The following is a 21,605-nucleotide window of genomic DNA, read 5'->3' as shown; positions in this document are numbered from 1 at the left end:
TGCATTTGCCTGCTTAAGGTTGATTTGTAACCTGTGAAGCACAAATCCTCACAGCGGGGCTTCCTTAGTACCAACAGCGAAGGTAATGGTGATCCATCAACACGCACTATAACACTCTGGGCTCTTTGGAAACATAAGCTGACTCACTGATCTGTGCAAAAAGACAGAAAACAGAGATTCGCTGAGGGTTTTCTCTAATTAACAGATTTGAGTCGACAGCATCTAATCAGGCTTTGTTACATACAGCCTCAATCTGGAGATTAGGGCCTTTATCCTTAAATTTCAAGGTAATTTGCAACTGTGAATCTAGATATTAAATACTAACAAAAATAGGAGGAAAATTAGATTTTACCCCTGGGAGATGTACAAATCAAAGTTGAAACCCTCAGTAGCTATCTTACCTTTCATGCTGAGAAAGTTGCAATTGGATATAAAACACGTAAGCGCATTATCAATTGAGTCCTCATGTAGGCTAGAAGTAGAGTGAGGACTGTGCTGAACATACAGCAACTCAGACACCATTGTACCTACATCTGTATTAAAGGGCCTACACCAGCTCAATTTACAGCTCGTTGGCCAGATCTCTTGCCAGGTGGCCATTCAACCATTTTTTAATTCACAAAGAAAATACACACAGGGATTTTTCCCCACTTTTAATTTAAATAAATACAGTTCCAGAGTGCATAAAAAGCATCAAAATAGAGTTTATCAATAAAAAAAAATCTGACTCCCCTGACAGAGGTTTGGTATAAATGTCCTCAACTCCTAGAAACACCTAATCTGAGCGGGGCTGCCGCGTCAGGCCCCTGGCCTCCTGACATTTTGCAAAATTGTCCCCCTAGGGAAAAAGCAAGTTGAGTATCCCTGGCCTACACAGATAAAACCCACAGGTGTTTTTTTACTTGAGTACACCTCCTCTCAGGACTGTGTGGGCAGGTAGGAACACTGCTTGATTCTGTCACTATTGTAAGTAGGCCTACCGTTAATTTTATTTTACTGGACATCATACTTTTTAAAGGCCCTGTCCTGTAGGTGCTTTCAGTGGGCTGATCAGTCCTCTGCTCAGGCCGTAACTGGGTGGAGCTCATATAAGGTCGATGGTGGAGCTATGTAGGAGAAATCGGATCATCAAGGTCCACTAAGGACCCTGACACACCAAGCTTACAGTTGGCCGACGGTCAATGTTGGGCTGTCAGTGAGTGTCAATCATCCTAGTTATTGCGGCTTGTCCCAAACTATCAACCCTCGTCAGCTTTTTTTGGCAGCATGTTGAATCCCCATCAGAGGCTGAGGGTATACACTGATGAGGGAAATTACTCTGATTGGCAGTTCAGCTCAGTAGACAAGAGGAGAAACAGAAGCAGTAATGACCAAAGTCAAGAGGGTGTGAGATCAAAACTTGTTATATGGTAAGATTATTTTATTATCTATTTAGCTGCTTAACAGAAATGGCATGTGATTGCATTATTGTTCAATCGCTAGGGCATAGTACATATAATTTATCTGTTAACATCAGATTATTTGTTAGTGTTCTAACTGGCTAACTATTGTCTCGAATTCGCCCCGTCAGTCTTTCAGTTTTCCCTTTTTAGTGACCTTAATGACTTTTAAATGACTTTAATGACTTGAAAAACTTTACTGACCTGGCAACCCAGCCTGACGTGCTGTGCGTCACTCGTCACTGCGCACGTTCAAGCTCAGGTTCGAAGCGTCGCTAATACAGTTGATGGGCACTGCTAACTTTGTAACTTAAAATGGATTTAACAACTCCCAAAAAGACGAAATGTGCTTCGAAATATCTGTCCACTTGATGTGAGACCTTCCCGTTTTCTAGCCGCTAGTCACGCCAGCAAATACCACGCGTTTTGAAAGCTATGTAGGTCTGACTTTAGTGTAGAACATGGTGGGGAAAACGACGTTAGCAAATATGCTAACTATAGCGAACACAAACAGATAATGTACCTCACAGCCCAATGTTGGCAGGTATGTGAAAGTGAATTGCGGGAACAGCAGTCAGGTAAACGTGTGTTGTTCCTTTCCCAGTGTGATTTAAGCAACTGTCATATTAAGTTTAGGAAGGCTATGCTATCTGGTTAGTCTACCTCCGTCCTCTTTGCTAACGTTAGCTAGGATAGCCATCTCTGTCTGTATCATGCTCACTGTGTTCCCAATGACCTGACAGTGAAATATCACCATGTTTTACGTTTGATAAAGGACAATGGGCGACAGTATGTTTATGTTTCAAAATGTATCACAGAAAATCTTTCTGAGATCATTTTAAAGGGCCTGATGCAGCTAATAACATTAAAAGTGTTGTATCTATAATTTACAGGTGCTGTGCTCAGGCAGAGGAGATGCTGGGTCATCAGCCAGTCAGGTAGGAGGGCCCTTTATCTGAATTTTGCTTAGGGTTTAAAGGAGGTCAAGGCCAGCTAATTAGGCAACATAAGTGAAAACGCCTGTGTGGGTGGAGCAATGGCTGTGAAAGGGCTACTAAACAAAAAAAAAACCCAACACTTTTTTCATCCTCTATTGACGAAAATCCAAGAAAACGAAATGTACTGAAAAGACTCAACATCAGAGTAAAGGATTAAATTCAAGAGCTGCCACTTACAATGACCTTAAATGAGAAAGTGAACTGAACATGACAGGTCAAATTGAGGAGCTGCAGAGAGCCAAGCTAACTTAATGTTGGCTTTACAGAGGGTGGGATGAACAAATTGAAAGAGAACATAACCTGGTGAATAACAATACATGTCACATTTATCAGTTTAAAACCATTTACAGCAATATATATTTTATACTTGTCATAGTAGGAATAAAACAGCACAGGTATGCCATATAATTATAATGATTGCCCTGTTTCATTAAGTAACAGCTTCCAGCAGTCATTATTCACGTTATTAATTACACCTGTGCTTTTCCTGCTAAGTCAAAATCTCATCTTGATCCCCGGTATGTCAAGAGAGAGGATACCACTTTAATAAAACATACTTTACAAAAGGGTTTAAAAATAGTCCAGATGCACTGTAGCTCTTTTCCAGAAGGTAAGTGGTTAACCTCTCCATTGGATAGCTCGCTAAAAAGACAGAATAGACTTTTTGCAATCTGGTATCCCAAATGTTGTTTCCAATTTCCGGAGGTCATCTGAGATCAGTGTGGTGCTCAGATTTAAGTTAATTATAAGCAGGTTATTGTTTCATTCATTATTCATAACACACCAGATTTTAGAAAGAAGGCAAAAGTGTCTTGCGCCAGAAAACACGCGACAACTACAAAAACAGCAACAGATTTTAAAAACTGAAGAAAAATGAATATTTTCACATGCCATCTGTTTGAAATTCTGGAAAAGTAAAAGAGTCAAACAAGCTTGCACATGCAACATATGCATAAGAGCCTATTAACCACAATTTATGTGTGTTAATGACCAGGACAATGAAGCTTTTTTGTTTAGGTTAATTAAACAGTGGAGGCCGTAATCTGATTCTGTAGGCCGAGATGGTGGCTTTAACGTAGCTGCCATGCAGGAAAGCTTTGACCCCTGTTGCATTTGTCAAACAAGGAAATTAGCTTTAAAGTTTCTACATATATTTCAATACACTGTAAAATTGCTGCCATGATACAATTTTGTGAAGAATTATGGGAATAATATAAGACTTAATTAGTCTATGTGGAAACAATACAATACTGCATGCTTTTGTAGCAACAATTCAAGCACTTAGATTACTGTATGTCACAACAGCACCATCACCATGAAAAAGTTATTGTAATACAAAACTTTCTTGAAAAATTATGATTTTGTGTCTCATTGAAAACGATAAAGTTTTATCAAAATAATGAGTTAATATTTCCAAATAATGACTTGGTATGTAAAAAAAAACCAACTAGGGCAGTCTACAATACTATTTTCTAGGCTCCAGAGCGTCGCCATTAATCAGCAGTGAATAATTGGAGCTTTGTTTTGCAGGGGGGTTGACAGACACCGTGCTGACACCTTGAGTCCCAGAGCTTTGGTGACGGAGAGACCATGGGCTTCACAACATTACCGTCAGGTAGGGTCTCAGCTTCAACTGTGCAGTGAGGGAGCAACACGTTAGGATGTTTCTGTGATTTTAGGACATTTCTAGGATTCTTCTAGGATTTTTTTTAGCGAGGACCTCTGTAGGGGGTGCAAGGGATCCTCCACTGGCACTTTTTGTTTGATAAACAAGCGCTATTTTGATGCTGTTTTATGCACTTTGGCACCTTATGTATACTAAAAGTACAAAAACAATGGTGGTATCATCCTTCTAAATCACTGTGTGTGTGTGTGTGTGTGTGTGTGTGAGAGAGAGAGAGAGAGAGAGAGAGAGAGAGAGAGTGTGTGTGTGTGTGTGTGTGTGTGTGTGAGGGAGAGAGAGAGAGAGAGAGAGAGAGTTTTTTGAGCCCTGTACTGCTAGTGGAGTATCATTGCTAGCTCAGGGATTCCTGTGCACATTAGTGTCTGCCTGAGTTGTGGTTAGATTGTTTTGTGTGTGTGTGTGTGTGTGTGTGTGTGTGTGTGTGTGTGTGTGTGTGTGTGTGCGTGCGCACGCTGCTCGCCCTCCCCCTAACTCCACAACCCCTGTCCTATTCTCTCACAGGATGGCTGCCCTGCGGACTCTCTCTCTGCTGCTCTCCACCTGCCTGCTCTGGCCTGCATGTTTGGCCCTGACCCCCCCAGCTGAGCTCCCGCAGCCCCACAACCTGCCCCCCACACTGGGCTTGAACAGCAGCGATGGCAGCCTGTCTGTGGATCTTCCCATGGCTCTGAGGGTTTTCAGCGTGGACTATCACCATGTGCAGGCTCCCTTTGAGATCGTGTTGTGGATCATGCTGGCCTCACTGGCCAAGCTGGGTAAGCTTTAGCTGGTCCTCTGCTCAGACATGAGAAGCCAAGAGATGCTATGGGAGGTGGTTACATAATCCAAGTGGTTTATCAATATTGTATCATTTTCAAATTTCTTATATAATTACAATATAAAGTCACATGAGAAATAAAACTTCTCTAATCTGCAATTAAAATTAACTTAAAAAAAGTATCCCCATTCAAAGGTGTGTAAGTCTTTCCAAGATATAACGAGAAAGTGTGTGCATATTATATTATATTATATGTTCAAAAAGTGATGGCATTGTTGAATACAGTTAGCATGATGTAACTTATCTTCTAACCTCCAGGTTTCCACTGGTCAGGTCGGGTCCCTGCAGTTGTCCCAGAGAGCTGCCTCCTCATCATGGTGGGCCTCCTGGTTGGAGGAGTGATCTACGGTGTTCGCCACTCGGCTCCTCCGACTCTGAGCGCTGATGCTTTCTTCCTCTTTCTGCTCCCGCCCATCGTCTTGGACGCAGGATATTTCCTGCCAGGGAGGCTGTTTTTCGAAAACCTCGGCACCATCCTTTGGTTTGTACAAAGTTCATTTTTACATGTTTGTGTGTGCGTATGTGGGTCTGTTAGCAAAAGCTGTTTTTTCTTTATCTTTTCATCATTTTTTCAGAATGAATTTCCACAGTTGGGATCAAGATTTCTATTGTGCCAAATATGTCTAAATTACAGGGAAATTTAATCCATAATTTATATAAAATACACAGCACATCTCACATTTTCCATCCAACTTATCAAGCATCAATGAATCCCTCAAACATTAGATAAAAATACATATTCTTGTCAGGGAAATATAATTAATCACTTTAAAGCTACTTATCACACAGGCAGCATCTTAGTACACAAGATCGGTCTTGGTCTCAAGACAACTTTTTGAAGGTCTCCATCTCATCTCAGAATCGACCGCATTTTCACTTGGTAGTGTTCTCAAACAGAGAGGACCCTGGATTTTACTTCAAGACCACAACTGCAGGGATATCACTAAATTACCTGTGCAAAAATGGAGTGCTGAATAAAGATGATCAAGTTGATTTCAGCTCCTTGGTGTTTATTTGCTCATAGAATTCTGACATAAATTCACAGCTGCAATGCTTTGTGATTATTTTATCAAGACATTTATCACGAAACACTCACACATTTACAGTATCCATCGTAATAAAAGAGGTGAATGAAGAGGAATCTTCATTTGTTTTCTGTGGATGTTGTTATTTTATTTTATTTTAAATGTGTCATGCAGTGTGGTCTTGGTCAAGGTTCAAGACTCAGGTCCAGCAGGGTACGATAAGTGACAGTGTTACTAAATAACTTATTAACTAAAACTAGAAATACGTTAACGTCATGTCTTGATCTTGATGTAATTTCGCAAGACTTTGGTGATCCCCTGCATTTCACTCTGGTGCTATCACCGGGTCAAAATGTGTCAAAATCTTTGGGTTATGACATTTGAAAAACTACCGGCATTTCAATCAGCCTCAACTCTCATTTTTGTTAAGCACTAATTAGTAAACATTAACATGCTAACTCAGTAAACGGGAATGGAACATGGAACATTTTTTCGTCATTTATATCATTGTTTTGGTTTTTATGGCTCAGCTAAGCTGCTGATTGTGTGTACGTCTCCAGGTATGCGGTGCTGGGAACCTTATGGAACGTTTTGGGCATCGGCCTGTCTCTGTACGGTGTGTGTCTGCTGGCCCACAGCTCTCTGGGAGACGTCTCTCTGCTCCACTGCCTGCTGTTCGGCTCTCTGATCGCTGCCGTCGACCCTGTGGCCGTGCTCTCTGTCTTCCAGGAGATGCATGTTAACGAGCAGCTGCACATCTTGGTGTTTGGAGAGTCGCTGCTCAATGACGCCGTTACTGTGGTGAGGGGCGAGATGGTCACCAGGTAGCGTGAAAATAAAATATCTTATTTTGTGCATAATACATCTCTCTTTTCCTCCCAGGTGCTCTACAAGCTGTTTGAGTCCTTCCTCCGTCTGCCGTCAGTGTCGGGACTGGATGTGTTGCTGGGGGGCTGCCGGGTGGTGGTGGTGGGTCTCGGTGGCCTGTTTGTAGGCCTCTTCTTTGGCCTGGTTGCGGCCCTCACCTCACGTTTCACCTCCAGAGCCCAGGTCATTGCCCCACTCTTTGTCTTCCTCTACTCCTACCTGTCCTACCTGACCTCAGAGATGCTTCACCTCTCTGGTATCATGGCGTGAGTGCTGCCGTGTCTTAAACCAAAAGACCTCCATTTGTAAATGTTTAGCTTGGTAAAATCTAATTATATCTTTTAAATTTTTTTTTTAAACCTTTCTGTAGCATTGTGACCTGTGCGGTGACCATGAAGCAGTATGTGGAGGCTAATGTGTCCGAGCGCAGCAACACCAGCATCCAGTACTTCCTGAAGATGTGGAGCAGCGTGAGTGAAACCCTCATCTTCATCTTTCTGGGCGTGTCCACAATACAGGACGTCCACATGTGGAGCTGGCCCTTCGTCTGCTCCACGCTGCTGCTCTGCCTCGTCTGGAGGGCCACAGGTTGCTTTAAAAATCTTCACATTTCACATGTCAACCGGCACACTAGGGCTGTCAACGCCAATGCATTCATCGCGATGCATTTAATGTCTGTAATAAACGCGTAATTTGTTTTCAAATCGCCATAATCGTCAGACTACTTTCCTGTCTTTAAGAGGCTGTGCCAGAATGAGTTTTGAAGTAAAAGCGATGATACTGGTACAATAACAAAACCAGAATACCTGATGAATGACTGGAACCAACCAGGTCATGTTGGCAATTTTTAGTGATGGAAATGTGGCATGGTCATTTCACAGGGGTCCCTTGACCCCTGACCTCTAGATATCTAAATGAAAATGGGTTCTTTGGGTAACCATGAGCCTCTTCTTTACAGACATGTCCACGTTATGCCAGACCCATGCAGTTTTTTTTTTTGCTGTCATTTGATTCCTAATCAAGACAGTCTGGTAATAATCGCGTCATCTTTTCAGTATGGATTTCAGAAACTCTTATGAAAAGCAAAATAATGGAATTAAAAACATAATTAAAAATGCAGTTAATAGTGATTAGCGATTGAAATTCTGCAGTTAATCACGATTTAAATTTAATTGTTTGACAGCCCTACAATGTACCAGTCATGTTCTGGTCAGGAGCTTCATAAACAGTTGTCATTTAGTGGAATCAACACATTTCCCTCCTCTGAAGGCGTCCTCCTGCTGACTGCTGTGGTGAACAAGCTCCGGAGGAACACTGTGACCTTTCGAGATCAGTTCATTATCGCCTACGGAGGCCTGAGAGGGGCAATCTGCTTCTCCCTCGTCTTCCTGATCGATGACTTCCCAAAGAAAAGACTCTTCATCACAACTACCATCGTGGTGATCCTCTTCACTGTCTTTGTACAGGTGGGAGTGCGATGTCACTTCATGAGAGACCACTTCCTCTATTGTCACAGTCTAGTTTTTATGCTTCCATGCCAGAGATAGCCATGGCTGGAGGCATTGTGTTTTCAGTTTCTCCGTCTGTCTCATACGCCTAAATTCAATATCTCAAGAACATCGAGCACAATTCAGCACAAAACAATTAACTTTTTTTGAATTTGGTGATCAAAGTCAAAGCTCAAAGTCACTGTGACCCCTCAAAACATGTTTTTGGCCATAATTCAAGAATTTATACGCTAATTATGAAAAATATTACACAAAAGTAAGAGGATTACATTATAAAGTGACGAGATTTTATATTTAAAAGGTCAAAGGTCAACCTCACTGTGACATCATAACATTCTATAAAAACAGCTCTTCTGCCATTATTCAACACCATAACTCAGGAGCAGAAGTGGAGACATTTGGTCAGATACTGAATTGGTGACGTTAATCTTGGGTGTCCACTTTGAAACTGTGCTGATTGAAGATATCTTCTGTGCTGCCGGGGGAAATACTTGTGTGAAGTATCCATGTTTGTACTGACATGGAAGTAAACTGTGAGTGTAACTGGAAACATGAAAACAAATTAAGACAAATAATCAACAGACTATAACAAAACAAAATGAGAAAACAGAAAAAAACAAAAATAAAAAAGTACGCCTGATCTTACATAGTCAGGTAAACAGAGCACAGGTAGATAGAGTGAGACATTCATAGATAACAATTATTAATCTTTATTTAGTCAATAAATGGGCTCCATATGCTCAAAAAATCAATTTGGATGCTTTTGTGTTTTAGAACTCTATTCTTCATTTTTATGATTTTGCTCATTTTTTGTTGAGCCATTTCTGAGAGCAGGAGGGTGTAAAACATTTCCATCTGGTTGGAATCATCTTCTTGGCAGCTACTATCCTCAGCATCAGTGCTCCTTAGATTTAGAGTTCAAAACAGACTCTGAACATCCAATGAGTGGCTGTCTTAGGTCAGCAGAAATATTCCTTCCATAGACCACTGAAGTATTTTACACCAGTATTCATGTAATTCATGACAAAGCCAGAGAAGATGTATTGGTTTTATTTGTTGTGCTTTGTCTTGTTTCCAGGGGATGACCATTAAGCCTCTGGTAGAGCTGCTGGATGTAAAGAGGAAGAAGAGAGCTCTGCCTACTGTCAGCGAGGAGATCCACAGCAGGGTGAGAGATGACAACTTTTACCAACACGTACTGTATATGTGTTACTAGTGTGGTAAATTTCAGGTGTCATTTGTCACTAAATGATAATAATGTCTTCAATACATCATTTATTCTTGTGCAGCATACTTACACCTCAGCTGTTTTCATAGTAATAAAGAGAGCATGAGGATATTTATTAATGCATTTTCTTTTCATTTATGTGACATTATCTCAGTGTAACAAGGTGAAATGCTTTAACTGTTAAACATGACATCCCTTTTCATGTTCAAAGTTCTTTGTTATAAAAAGGAGTCTTTCATATTGCACTGGTGTCATGGCCTCTGTGTGTGAACACAGGTCTTTTTCACTTTCATCTGTGAAAATGAAAATAATAGGGATAATTCAGCACAGAATCTGTTTTCTGGTTATACTTTCTTAATAGATATACAGCATGCCGGGATGGATACCCACTCTGAAATAAGACACTGAAATGATACATAGAGGAATAATATGATCTATGGAAGCTATACTCACACCATGTCTCCTCTTAGCTCATTGATCATCTGCTGGCAGGAATAGAAGATGTGGTTGGCTACTGGGGACAACACTACTGGAAAGACAAGTTAGTTTTTCTTGTTTTAAGTTTATTTCACCTTCTGCATGTGCTTCCCTGAACAGTTTTCCATGTCCATAAAAATAAGACCTAAAATGACCAGTAGGTGGCAGCAAATACCTCATGGAAAAGTTTTTGAATATTTTTTTCAGTCAGGACTCTGAATAATGTCAAGTGGTTACTGTAATGTATTTTATGTGTGTGTGTGAGGTTTGAGCAGTTCAACAGGAAGTACCTCCGTCGTTTCCTGATCCGTGAGGATCACCAGGCTCGCTCCAGCATCCTCAGAGTTTACCAGGAGTTGGAGAGAAGGGAGCAGAGGGGAGACGAAGAGGCGCCGCCACTGTGAGGATACATGTTTTATGTCCATGTGTCTTGTAGCAGGGCTCAGGGAGCTCCATTGAATTCAAAACACTATTGTCATTACCAAAATAATAATCTGTGCTACTTCCGTTTTTTTTTTTAAAGAATAGCAAGTTTTAACACAAGTTTTTGAGCAGTATTTGCATCTGATGAAAGTCGAAAGTTAGGGAATATCTCCACCTACCCTGACAATTACCAGTTTTCTTCTTAATTAAAACCCCAATCGTGCCACTGAAAACTGACTCACTGTCAGTTCCGCAACATCGTTTTTGGCTGAATGGATGTTAATATTCACCCCCGTTCCTTTCAGAGTGGACCCTCGCTCCCACAGCCGTCCCCTCTTACCAGAGGAGATGGACAGCATCAGGCGGATCCTGTCCAGAAACCTTCAAAACTTCAACAACAAGGTAAATTCACAGCTTTGAGTTGTGTACCTTTTGTTTACATGAAAAAAATCACTAAAGGCACAGTATCTACTTTTTATGTATTTATGTATGAGTTGTCACTCCAGCAGACACCCGCCTACAGCAGACACACTTTGCACCAGGACGCCACCACGGACAGAACGAGGAAGCCTCTTTACAGACACCAGAGTCTGGGAGAGAGATACACGTATAATACACAGGTACTGCATCCAAACACAAGTCATTCTGTCTCATTTTCTTTTTTTAATCATTCTTCAAGCTAGTGAAAATGTCAACAAATGAGGTGAGATCATTCTGTTAGGTTAAGTCTACATCCTGCTGAGGACAACCTGAAATTCATCAGAAAAATTGAAAAACATAAATAATTTTATCCTCAGCCTCATGCTTTGTGAGCAAATGTCTTAAGATGCCTTCATGAAATAACAATATGTTCTGACTGTTAATGAATGCAGTAAATAGAAATGAAAGGAAGAGGACTTTTTTTAAAATTGAAACTTTTTTAAATTGAAAATAGAACCTAGTGTCACTATTTTGAAACAAGGCATGCTAGTAGATCATTATTTGTGTTCAGAAAATGACGCTCACTTAATCAAAGAAAATTACTGATTGCTGATTGAGTATCATTTATTCATTACTTAGTTTGAACTTGCAGCGTTTGTACTTCCTCTGTGACAGGGGGAGGATGGAGAGTTCAATGGCTGTCGCAGAGTGAGAGCAGGACTCAGCAGGTCTCACACAGGTAAAAAGTAAAAGACATAAATATAAAAAAAAACACATATTAGACCAAATATGCAGTTTTTCCTTCAGGTTTACGACTTCTGTCCTAGACTTAGGTCCCAAGGATATGCATGTATTTATGCATGTTATGTTTCTTTGTTTGTGTGTATCTAAGATACTGCTGTGGGATAGGACAGTCTCTGGTAAATGGATGACAGGAAGACTGTTTTTGTAATGACATATTATTATGTCTGCACACAATTTAAGTTTTGTCTTTCCACTCTTCTGCTTTCTCTTGAACTTGCAGTCCTCACTAAAACAGTGATAGAATATAGAGGTTTAGCATCAGATTGTCCCTCGTCTCTTGTGTCGGGGAGAAGTGAAGTACGTGTCATTAACTGAGTGGTTTATCTACATTATGATTAGCTTGCTCGTAGTTACATTCATATTTGCATAGTGATTCAAGTAGTTGGTTATTACTTTTTTGACTTTTTGTGCTTAGATAACTTTAAAACTATTAACAATTGTGGGCCACGAAAGCTAAGTAATGATTTTTTTTTTAATTTTACCATTGCTTCTCTACTTCTATTAAACCCTGTTTGACGATAATCAGTCATCATTCATACTGATTATTGCGATTTATTGTTCAAAGTAGTTGTTGTTTGCTCTTTTAGAGATTACCTAGCTAAAGTGAGTAATCCTGCTTTGTATCATCCCAACACCTGGATTCTAGTTTCGGAAGGCACCTGTCTGACTGATCAAGACATTATCATCCCAAAACCAAAGCTGACATCCCTGCACTTCCACATGAATAGAGTGCTTCAGGATTTTTTTTCTGTAGGCTAACACAGAAGTTAGTGTCTCCCTTGTTTCCTTGTCAAAGAAGCCCAGGGGATTTTTTCATTGGATTTTGGATTATTGCTTAAGATAAGATCTGCAGCAAAGAAACATTTCTGATACTGACACGTTTTGTTCAGCAAAACCACAAAGGATTACCACTTCTAGGATTTTTGAAACCTAAATGTAAACACCCCAAATTAAAAGCTAATGTTAGGCTATAAACGAACTACTTTATGGTCACATGACTTAATGTCACCATCACAACCAGGCTGTAAGCCGTGTTCAGCTTGATGACATCCTGTAGTCTCATTTAGCCACTTGTTAGCAACTGCCTCTCTTTAAGACACATAAAAGGTTCAAAGTTCACGAAGAGGTTATTTACTGGCGTATTTGATGTCATAGATCAAAACGTCTCAACAAAAGTCTCTTCAGCTTGTGTTAATCACAGACCTTATGTCAGGCATCTAACCAAAAATTCAGTAAACTTTGAGATGAGGGAATCAGGGGTGCTAAGATGTTAACTCATTACCAGGTTTTCAGGACTCATTCGTGGAGCACTCTATGGTGGGGTATTTTATTTTTTGGTTTTATGTTTGACCTGTGAACAAGAGGGAGGCTTTTTTTGCTGTAATGTGACGTTTTTGTATTATATTTTGTTATAATTTTGCATCACATATACAATTTCAATTTTATAATTTTTTACAAAGTACTTTGAACAACTTTTCTTGAGTTAACCAAATTATATTTTTCCCTGAGGTTGCTTTGCTGTAGTTCAGCTTCTTCAACGGGGGAAGTCATTGTTAGCTTGCAAAGCTATGCGTTCAAAGTGGCCTTCCCAACGCTCTTATCTCTCTCTACCTCCTGACCTTTGACCCTGACAGCAATAGTGTGACTGTTCTGACTTTGTGGGCCTGGAGCTCACTGCAGCATCTCTTCTCTCGTCAGTGTGCGCCCTGAGCCCGAGGCCCATCCTGCAGGACTCATCAGTCCCAGCAGCTTCGGCTCACACCGGTGGGCCGGTGGATCCACAACCTTCAGCTGCCAGAGAGGAGCAGGTCTCTCCACAACATCAAGCACCTGCGGGAAGAGCCCCGAAGAAACAACTCAGCTTTGTCTTGGAGAGCGAGAAGCAGCCATGAAGGCGGACTGTGAGAGAGACAGAAAAACCAGGAGGAGAAACCAGTGAACTCAGTGTGCTCAGTCATTTCAGAATGGCTCCATAAAGTGATAAGTACCTCATATTTATTTAGCCATAGAGTTTTGGGTTTCAAGACTTGATGAAAGGTTGTTGCAATTTCATGGATACCTTCCAATTAAAACTTTTTAAAAGGATTACATAAGTCACCTCCTGGCTTTATCATTTTGACTGTTTGCCAGCTACATTAAAGCTTTGCTCCGTGTTTCACCTCGTGAGCACCTTTAGTGGAGGTTTGAGGGTCATTTGCATCTTTAGTCTAATTCATTTTCAAAGTGGTGCTCCAAGAGTAGCACCTACTTTAGAAATACCTTGCAGTCATAAATGCTGATACTCGCTGTCCACATTATACACACAAGCCATTCCTGCCTCTCCTTGTTTCTTTTATAAATACGCAGCACACCCGCCGGTAATTTGACGAGGACAAGCTTACTGCTTCCTAAAATAACTCTTGTCCCCCCCGCCTGACCCCCTCAGTTACAGGAGCCTCTTCTCCCCACTGCTCCCAGCATGCCAGGGAGTGGCCGGAACAGCCCGACTGTTTTCTTTAGGACGGGGCTGCAGAGTGGACACCAGCGAGGAGCTGAGGACTAACTGACCTGCAGACTGAGAGCTGAGGAGTGAAGGAGGTTTTAGGCTGGAGTTATGAGGGTGGGAGCTGCGACCTTGGCTGGGGGGATATTTGGGATAGTAGGGACTCTGTGTTTCTTTGTTGCCTTTGCTACAGACTACTGGCTGGTGGCCAGTGACGACTGTGGACCGTATACATGGCCAACAAAAACAACTCTGATTACAGATGCCAATGGGACTGAGGTAGGACAGATACATGTGTGCACACATTCACAAACACAAACACATACATTGAATACAAACCCCACTGCTTACTGTCAGAGTTAGTCAGTGAGCTCCTGCTAAACAAATGTAGATAATAAGCAGTATATTATAAATTATATAATATTATAATAAAAAGCAGTATATTAATTTAATTACCGAAACATCACATGTGAGAACCACAAAAAGATGAATGTGGAACCTGATCAGATGTCGTGTAAACGCTGGTGTGCACGCTATGCCACTACAGGATATTTAAAGAAGTACCAAAATAATTTGGACTTGCAGATCAGAGAAACATATATAAACAAGAATGAATGCAAAACAAGCTACCAGGAGGTCAAGACATCCTGACTGTTTTTTTAATTTTAGTTGAATCAAGCTTCAAAAACACTGGATCCTACACTTCCCATAATGCATCCAGTGGCACCTTTTTGTCACACCCTTTATGTCTGATAAACGCAAGCGTTTCTGATTTTTAAATAACAGTGTGAACAGCAGTGTGAATTCTGATCTTTTCAATTTATATTTGGGCCACTGCCATATGTGGTCCTAAATTGGATACATGTAAGATTTTTTTTCAGTGCAGCCAAAGTCTGAACCGTCAATCAGAATTAATGCAGCTTTTACATCACTGTAGTGTCTTGTTTGGAGAGGTGATAAAAAAATGTGGCAATAAGTAGAAAATTCTGAATGAAATCAGTTTCAGTGAAGTCATCCAGGACACGATCCCACCTCCATAATTCCCACCTCTAATTAAAAGTTTGTCATCGTTATCAGCTGCTGATGAGTATCACGTGTTGTTTTTGACTGTGACCAGTTCACACTAGAATCTGATATTGGCCACATTTAAAAATCAAAGTGAACAGCCAAACAAAAAAATGGATCTGAGCAGAAAATCCCAGCTGAGCATTACGGCTTGTTGTGTGAATGCCACCTGTGTCTGGTAAACCCTAACATTTTCCAAACATCATTTTGTAAAGCAGGCTTTTTGTTCAACCCAATCGGCAGAATAAATGTTGGCATTTCTGCAAACCACGAACACGTTACATTTGCACGTTATTATGCATCTCTATCTTTTGAAACTTAACATTTCAGTAATAATGTGGTGAATGTCTGGTGAGGTTTAGGCATGAAAAACCACATGGTTATGGTTTGGTAAAGATCATGTTTTGGCTCAAATTACCCAGTTTTGTGGGCAAAGTCCCAGCAGGAAAAGCAACGATATCTCGATGAAAAGTTACCACTTTTTGTACCTAAGAAGCTGATTGAAACACAGTAATGACTCGCTAAATTACAACTGGTTTTGTTGTTTGTTGGTCCAAAACAGTGGTCTGCAGCTTGACGGACATACAGTACATGCTCATATGCTACATAACTGTAAAATTGTTTATATGATACATATGAACTGTGCAAATATAACATATCCACAGTCGAAACGGACAGTGCCAACATTGTCTTTTGGTTACTGGACTGATTTTGTTTACAAGACAGGGAATTTACTGCAGTATTGGCTCTGTGAGGCTTAACTTGGGTACAGCAGCGCTTTGGGTGAAATGCTAATATTAGCATGCTAACAAAATTAAAACACAGCGACGTCATGACATCATCAGGATTATCATTCAGACTAGACAAAGCTCCTGCAGAGCCATCACACAGTGTAGTACTCCACAGCTGACCATCATGTGTAAACTCAGTGGACTTCCCCTTTAATTTCCCCGTTTATTCTTCCATGCCACATTTGTGAGAAAGTCCACAAAATGCAAAGTAAGGGATATATTTATAAAAGCCGATCCCTCGGTGAACTCCTCCCAACCGCCACAGCACAACAAAGTCTTTCATTTTCAATAAAAGAGGATGATTAAAGTTGCTGTGTGTTATTCAGCACCATCAATCATGTTTTTGACAAGCAAATGGAGAGTATCACTCATGCGTGTTTCATAAGTTCCCCTTGAAAACCTCACAGACTAGCGGGCCATAATCAGAACCAGGTTTGATGCCGTGGCTCCGCTGGAGTACAGAATCACACAGAGCGGCTAACAGACACGTGATGACAGAGCTGACACACATTAGGGTCCATCCATCTTCAGACATTCAGTGTCCGTCTCTCTGTTTGTGCGCTGATGTCAATCTGTCTCTTTTTCTCGTTTAGATCCAGTCAGTGGAAACCGTCACTGCCTCTCCTCCACCTCTCACTCTGCACCACGAGGGCTTCTTCTGGAGATGTGTGTTTCAGGTGGAGCCCACTACACATGCAGTCCTGGCCACTCTCTTCAGTATGTACGCCTTCTACGGCGGCAAAAAGTTTTTGTTGGGGTTTGTCCAGTGTGGTTGCATGTCTCTTGCTCGGCAGTGTGGTCTGCTTGACACGCTCACAAATGCAGCAAAGACAAATGTCTATAATTTGGATATTTGACAGAAAATATACAGGAGGAAGAATGTGTTGGCATTTATTTCAGTTTGTGGGGTGTTTTTTTTTGCTTTTCTCTAAATTTTGCTTGTGTGGGTTTTTTAGAACCACGTTGTTGTTTTTGTGTGTGTGTGTGTGTGTGTGTGTGTGTGTGTGTGTGTGTGTGTGTGTGTGTGTGTGTGTGTGTGTGTGTGTGTGTGTGTGTGTGTGTGTGTGTGTGTGTGTGTGTGTGTGTGTGGTTTTTTTTTTACCCTTTTGAGCCTTAAAGACTTTTTCTTTCTCATGTAGCAAACCAACCAGAATCCAAGGTCTGTATCCATGGTTACCTCTTCCCTTTGCCTGTCGCACTTGGACAGGTGCCTCATCCAAGTTATGATACTGCAGCAGGTAACTCACTCAACACACCCACACAGACAGGTGAAACATCTGAACACATGGAGCTAAAATAACACTGGAAGTGCAGATGCTTCCGTGCAGGGTATGCATGGTTTGATGAAAGTGATGCTATGGTGTAGATGTTTGACTAAATTCCAACTCCAATGCAATCATAAAAACATCAAATGAGGTCATATCTCTGGGTGGTTTATTGCTTTGGTGGTTTCACAGATTTGTAATCAACACCAAGATATGCTGAAGCTGTTCTGGAGGTGTTGGCCTTACACCCAAATATGTACATACACACCCACAAGCATATTTTTTTTTTTTTTTTTTTTTACAATCACTCACACACATAAGCACAAATTCAGAACATTTCACTAAAAGGAAACTCAGTAGAACAGTAGCTTAGCTTATAGCTCTACACCAAGTTCACTCAGACTGCCAGACGCCACTGTGCAACAACAGGATCCCGCTTGCAAATTCACGTTACTGCATACAAATCTATGTGCACCAGAGTGCTTCATCCTGAAGTGTTGCAACTGTCTCCACTTCCCATCATTACTGGTATGCATTGTTTTTGTGCAAAACTGGGCTGGCGAATGCTTGTCGTGTCGTTCATTCTTCATTCTTCTTGTAAAGGCTTTAAAGCTCATTATGTTAAATATGTGTTCAAAAAGTCACTGCACCCGGCCAAGAAATAGTCTGGCATACAGCTCTCTTTGAAACCACAATTTGTTGCCACACTTCAGATTTTGTATATATTTAAAAGAACAAATATGTTGTAGTAAGTTCATTTACCAGGCTTGATAGGCACTCATTATTTTTAGAGCTATTTTCTCCCGCTTCTAGTCTGAAAGAGATGCTAACCATCTCCTGGCTGTAGCTTCATAAGGTATTTAAAAATAGACTATAATATATGAAATATGAGAGTGAGGCTATCACTATTCTCATGTAATTGTTATTTCGCAAAATGTCAAGCTATTTCTCCAACTGTAGAATGTCATTTCCCCTCAGGTTGGCCAAACTTGCAAAAAGCTAAAAAAAAAAAAATAATACTGACAACATGACCTCAGTGATAATTGTGGCCCGGGTGCAAACACTCACTTGCCGTGCTATATTTATGTATGTGGATGAGTAAGTGCTCTGATTGTGGCTTGGTCGGATTTCTTGCAGTGTTTCGGGGTTTCTGGACCGTGCTGTTAGTCCTCGGCCTGGTCGCAGCTCTAACTGGAGGCCTCCTCTTGGTCTGCGGCGTCCCCTTCATCAGCCACAGACTGTACAAGCTGGGCGGTGCTTTCCTCATCATTGCTGGTAAATATAGTCTGTGTTCATGAGAGGAGTTCATAACCGTGGTGTCTGTCTGCAGCGTGAAATACAGTGCCAGGGGAGTAGGTGAATGCACAGACACAAACACATGTTGCAGCCAGCGCTGCTGTCAGCTGTCCATACCTGTCACATGACAAACACACGGAGCAGCAGATGTCACTCTGCAGGACTGTCGCTATAACAACAGCATGTTTAAACACTGCTGCCGTGGTAACAGTAGAGATGAGTAGGAGCTGCATTCCTCTGGTGTTACTCACAGCAGTGATATCTGTGTCTCTCTGATACTCTGCAAATCACATTCCCCAGCCTGCTTGATCCTGTTCATGCTGCTGCTCTACGTTCTGTGGATGGAGGTGATGGAGGTGAAGCGTTACGTCCTGCAGGAGAGAGGAGAGGCGTGCCCACATGCACAGGTTTCAGTGCTCTACGGGCTGTCGTTCATGGTGGCGGCTGCCGGCGTGCCTCTGGAGCTCATCTCTGGGATGGTCTTCATGCTGGTGGGCCGTGCGCTGTACAGCAGCAAGTGAGCTCGCCGTGTTGCCTGTAGGGGAAGAAAGGACTGACCTTTTTATGTCCTGCACTGGGACTCATCAGCACAGTTGTGGGATGTACATTCTGTTCTGGAAAGACATGATCAGTATTACAGCACCACCATTTGGATGCCAAGCATAGGATGCGGTCAGAGACACTCATTTTCAGTTTTCCATAACTTGCTTTGCTTTATTTAAATAAAAACCTAACCCTAATTACTACAGAATAATAATACCACCATTAAAGAGTACACGTTATGGGATTAATGTGGTGTGATATGGATATGATACTGATATTAAAGGTCTACTTTAGGATTAGTTACTCATCCAGTGATATGATGAATTTATGAGGAAAATTTTGTTTTTCTCGCACACCTCTGGACAACGAAGCATCCAAAACCAGGTAAAATTCTTGATTAATTGAAGTCATTTGGGTCCATGTTTGACAACAACACTATATCCAAACATCCATTTATAAACTTTACAGACTCTTGCAGTTCAATACAAGTCTTTTTTATCGAGTCGTATAGTCATTTATCCTCACTGAACACAGGAGTGGTGTGTGAGTTTGTACACAAGGGTTTTGATATAATTTAGCTTTTAAATGCAGGCCCATTTGACTTCAACTCATCAAAAATTTTCTTTATTTTTTTGTTCTTTGTTCACCTTTTGAGGTCATAAACTGCATATAAAAATGGATAGCACACCTAATTTTCCTCCTACTGTACAAAAGCTGTTAATATATTCAGGATTCGGCTGTGCCATCTTGTGCTGGTGATGTCATTGGAAACCAGAGTACGTTGTAGCGATCTCAGCAGTATCAAGTTTTCACCCATACAAACATCCAGCCAATCGCAAGCATCGCCACTGAGCCAGAGCACAATGATTGTTAAAAAAACTGTCAATCATAATTTCAGCATAATGAAAACTGCCTAAATGAAAGAAACCGAAAATGTATTTGATGTGTACTTTGAGTTTTTAGTTTGGCCCATGTCCCAACTGCTAATATGGAGTGGGCGGGGTTTATGAACTGCACTGCAGCCAGCCACATTGGGGGGCTGGCTGCATTGGTTTCTTCACAGATACAAAGTAACACAGGTTCAGGAATTGATACACAAGTAATCATTTCAGGGGTGAAGTATTCCTTTAAGTAGCAACATATGATGTGACAGGACATTTCTCTAAAAGTGTGAATACAAATATTTCCTCCACTCAGTTTCATCCTACCATCATACTACTGATAGCTTTATTTTGTTTTATTTTATTTTATTTTTTAATTAAAGCTGCAAATGATGAGGCCATAGAGTAGAAGGTGAGAAATGTCTAGTTGTTTGAATTTAAATACTTCACTCGGCTTCATCCTACCATATTACTACTGGTAGCTTTATTTTATTTTATTTTATTTTTTTATCAATTAATTATTCATTTTCTTACTAAAGCTGCAAACGATGAGGCCATAGAGTGGAAGGTGAGAAATGTATGGGTGAACCAGCTGCGTCCCCTGTCCTGATTTTGGCACACGATCAAAGTAGGCTAGCTGGAGCGAGGAGTGAGGTGGGAGGGAGGAACGGCTGGATGGACTGGAGACAGAAATGGTGAGTTTGGATCGAGGGCGGGGATGGAGCTGGAGAGGGGTGCATATAGGAGGGGATAGAGAGAGAATTGATGCGTGTATGGGGGCACAAGGGGGTTTTGAGAAATGAACAGCTGTTTGTGGGCTTGGTTGGTGTACAGCAGGCCGGCCACCTGCCTCCTTCACCACAATCACATTTCACTCCCTCATTGAAATCTTTCTGCTTTCTCTGCTCTGCCTCACACTGTTATTTGTCTCTGTCCCACCCAACATGTGTCCAGAAACTTTCAATTCAGGAATTCAGAAAACACCCCGCCCATTTATTGACTCACACATACATAACGGCCTGCACAATTATGACTGTTTTTATTTTCCCTGGGTGTTATCGAAATAGGACGTGATTGTATCATAACTGCTTCAATATTAGATCATCCTGATTTTTTATTGGTCTGAATGGGCGGCGTGTGGAAACAAGCGGGTGGACTCTCAGTCACACATATCCACTTTCATCTGCTCCACTGTGGAACAGGAGTGGTGGTGGGGGGGGGGCATGTTTGCTTCAAAGACCTCACTGATCAAACACATAGAAACACAAATTCAATCACACACATACGTACACACATGCTGTGATCAAACTGTCCAGAACGTTAATTATTGAAATATTCTGTATTTTTAACTGCACATGCACTGCTGACCCTGATCTGACTTATGTACATGGAAGACGCTGTGTCAGAGTGTAATGCTCTGATTTAGCACCACAGCCACCGAATGCTAAAGGTCAGCTGAGTTTACTGTGTTGTGTGTGATACCAGAGGCTCCAACTTTGGTACATTGTATTCTTTTACATGATTGTTATTGGTAATTTAATATGTCATTTTATTTACATTTATTATGGTAATCGTCACAGATTTGTCTGCCT

General features: G+C 41.2%; 2 protein-coding genes across 9 annotated transcripts; both read left to right on the top strand.

Annotated features, from left to right (window-relative positions):
* Positions 1 to 1,365: 1,365 nt before the first annotated feature.
* Positions 1,366 to 14,048, top strand: LOC121947929 (sodium/hydrogen exchanger 2-like). 8 transcript variants are annotated; one of them, XM_088081329.1, is made up of 16 exons: positions 1,366 to 1,409; positions 2,333 to 2,377; positions 3,968 to 4,052; positions 4,623 to 4,876; positions 5,197 to 5,419; positions 6,524 to 6,764; positions 6,846 to 7,096; positions 7,201 to 7,418; positions 8,100 to 8,296; positions 9,417 to 9,506; positions 10,037 to 10,107; positions 10,309 to 10,443; positions 10,772 to 10,868; positions 10,973 to 11,086; positions 11,562 to 11,625; positions 13,389 to 14,048. In XM_088081329.1, the coding sequence occupies exons 4-16, from the start codon at positions 4,624 to 4,626 to the stop codon at positions 13,580 to 13,582; spliced, it is 2,148 nt and encodes a 715-aa protein (XP_087937455.1). In that variant the 5' UTR covers positions 1,366 to 1,409; positions 2,333 to 2,377; positions 3,968 to 4,052; position 4,623; the 3' UTR covers positions 13,583 to 14,048. The 8 variants fall into 8 exon arrangements, with proteins under 8 accessions (XP_087937455.1, XP_042349061.1, XP_087937454.1 ...); XM_042493127.2 differs by lacking the exon at positions 1,366 to 1,409 and adding an exon at positions 1,667 to 1,701; XM_088081328.1 differs by lacking the exon at positions 1,366 to 1,409 and adding an exon at positions 1,678 to 1,983.
* A 102-nt stretch (positions 14,049 to 14,150) lies between these two features.
* LOC121948233 (transmembrane protein 182-like) lies at positions 14,151 to 19,456 on the top strand. The gene is made up of 5 exons (XM_042493574.2): positions 14,151 to 14,451; positions 16,622 to 16,745; positions 17,168 to 17,266; positions 18,431 to 18,568; positions 18,890 to 19,456. The coding sequence occupies exons 1-5, from the start codon at positions 14,284 to 14,286 to the stop codon at positions 19,108 to 19,110; spliced, it is 750 nt and encodes a 249-aa protein (XP_042349508.1). The 5' UTR covers positions 14,151 to 14,283; the 3' UTR covers positions 19,111 to 19,456.
* Positions 19,457 to 21,605: the final 2,149 nt, after the last annotated feature.

Source organism: Plectropomus leopardus, chromosome 8, assembly GCF_026936395.1.
Source record: "Plectropomus leopardus strain MGB_pleo_1.0 chromosome 8, ASM2693639v1, whole genome shotgun sequence".
NCBI classification, from domain to species: Eukaryota; Metazoa; Chordata; class Actinopteri; order Perciformes; family Serranidae; genus Plectropomus; species Plectropomus leopardus.
This window is presented reverse-complemented; position numbering and strand designations above follow the sequence as displayed.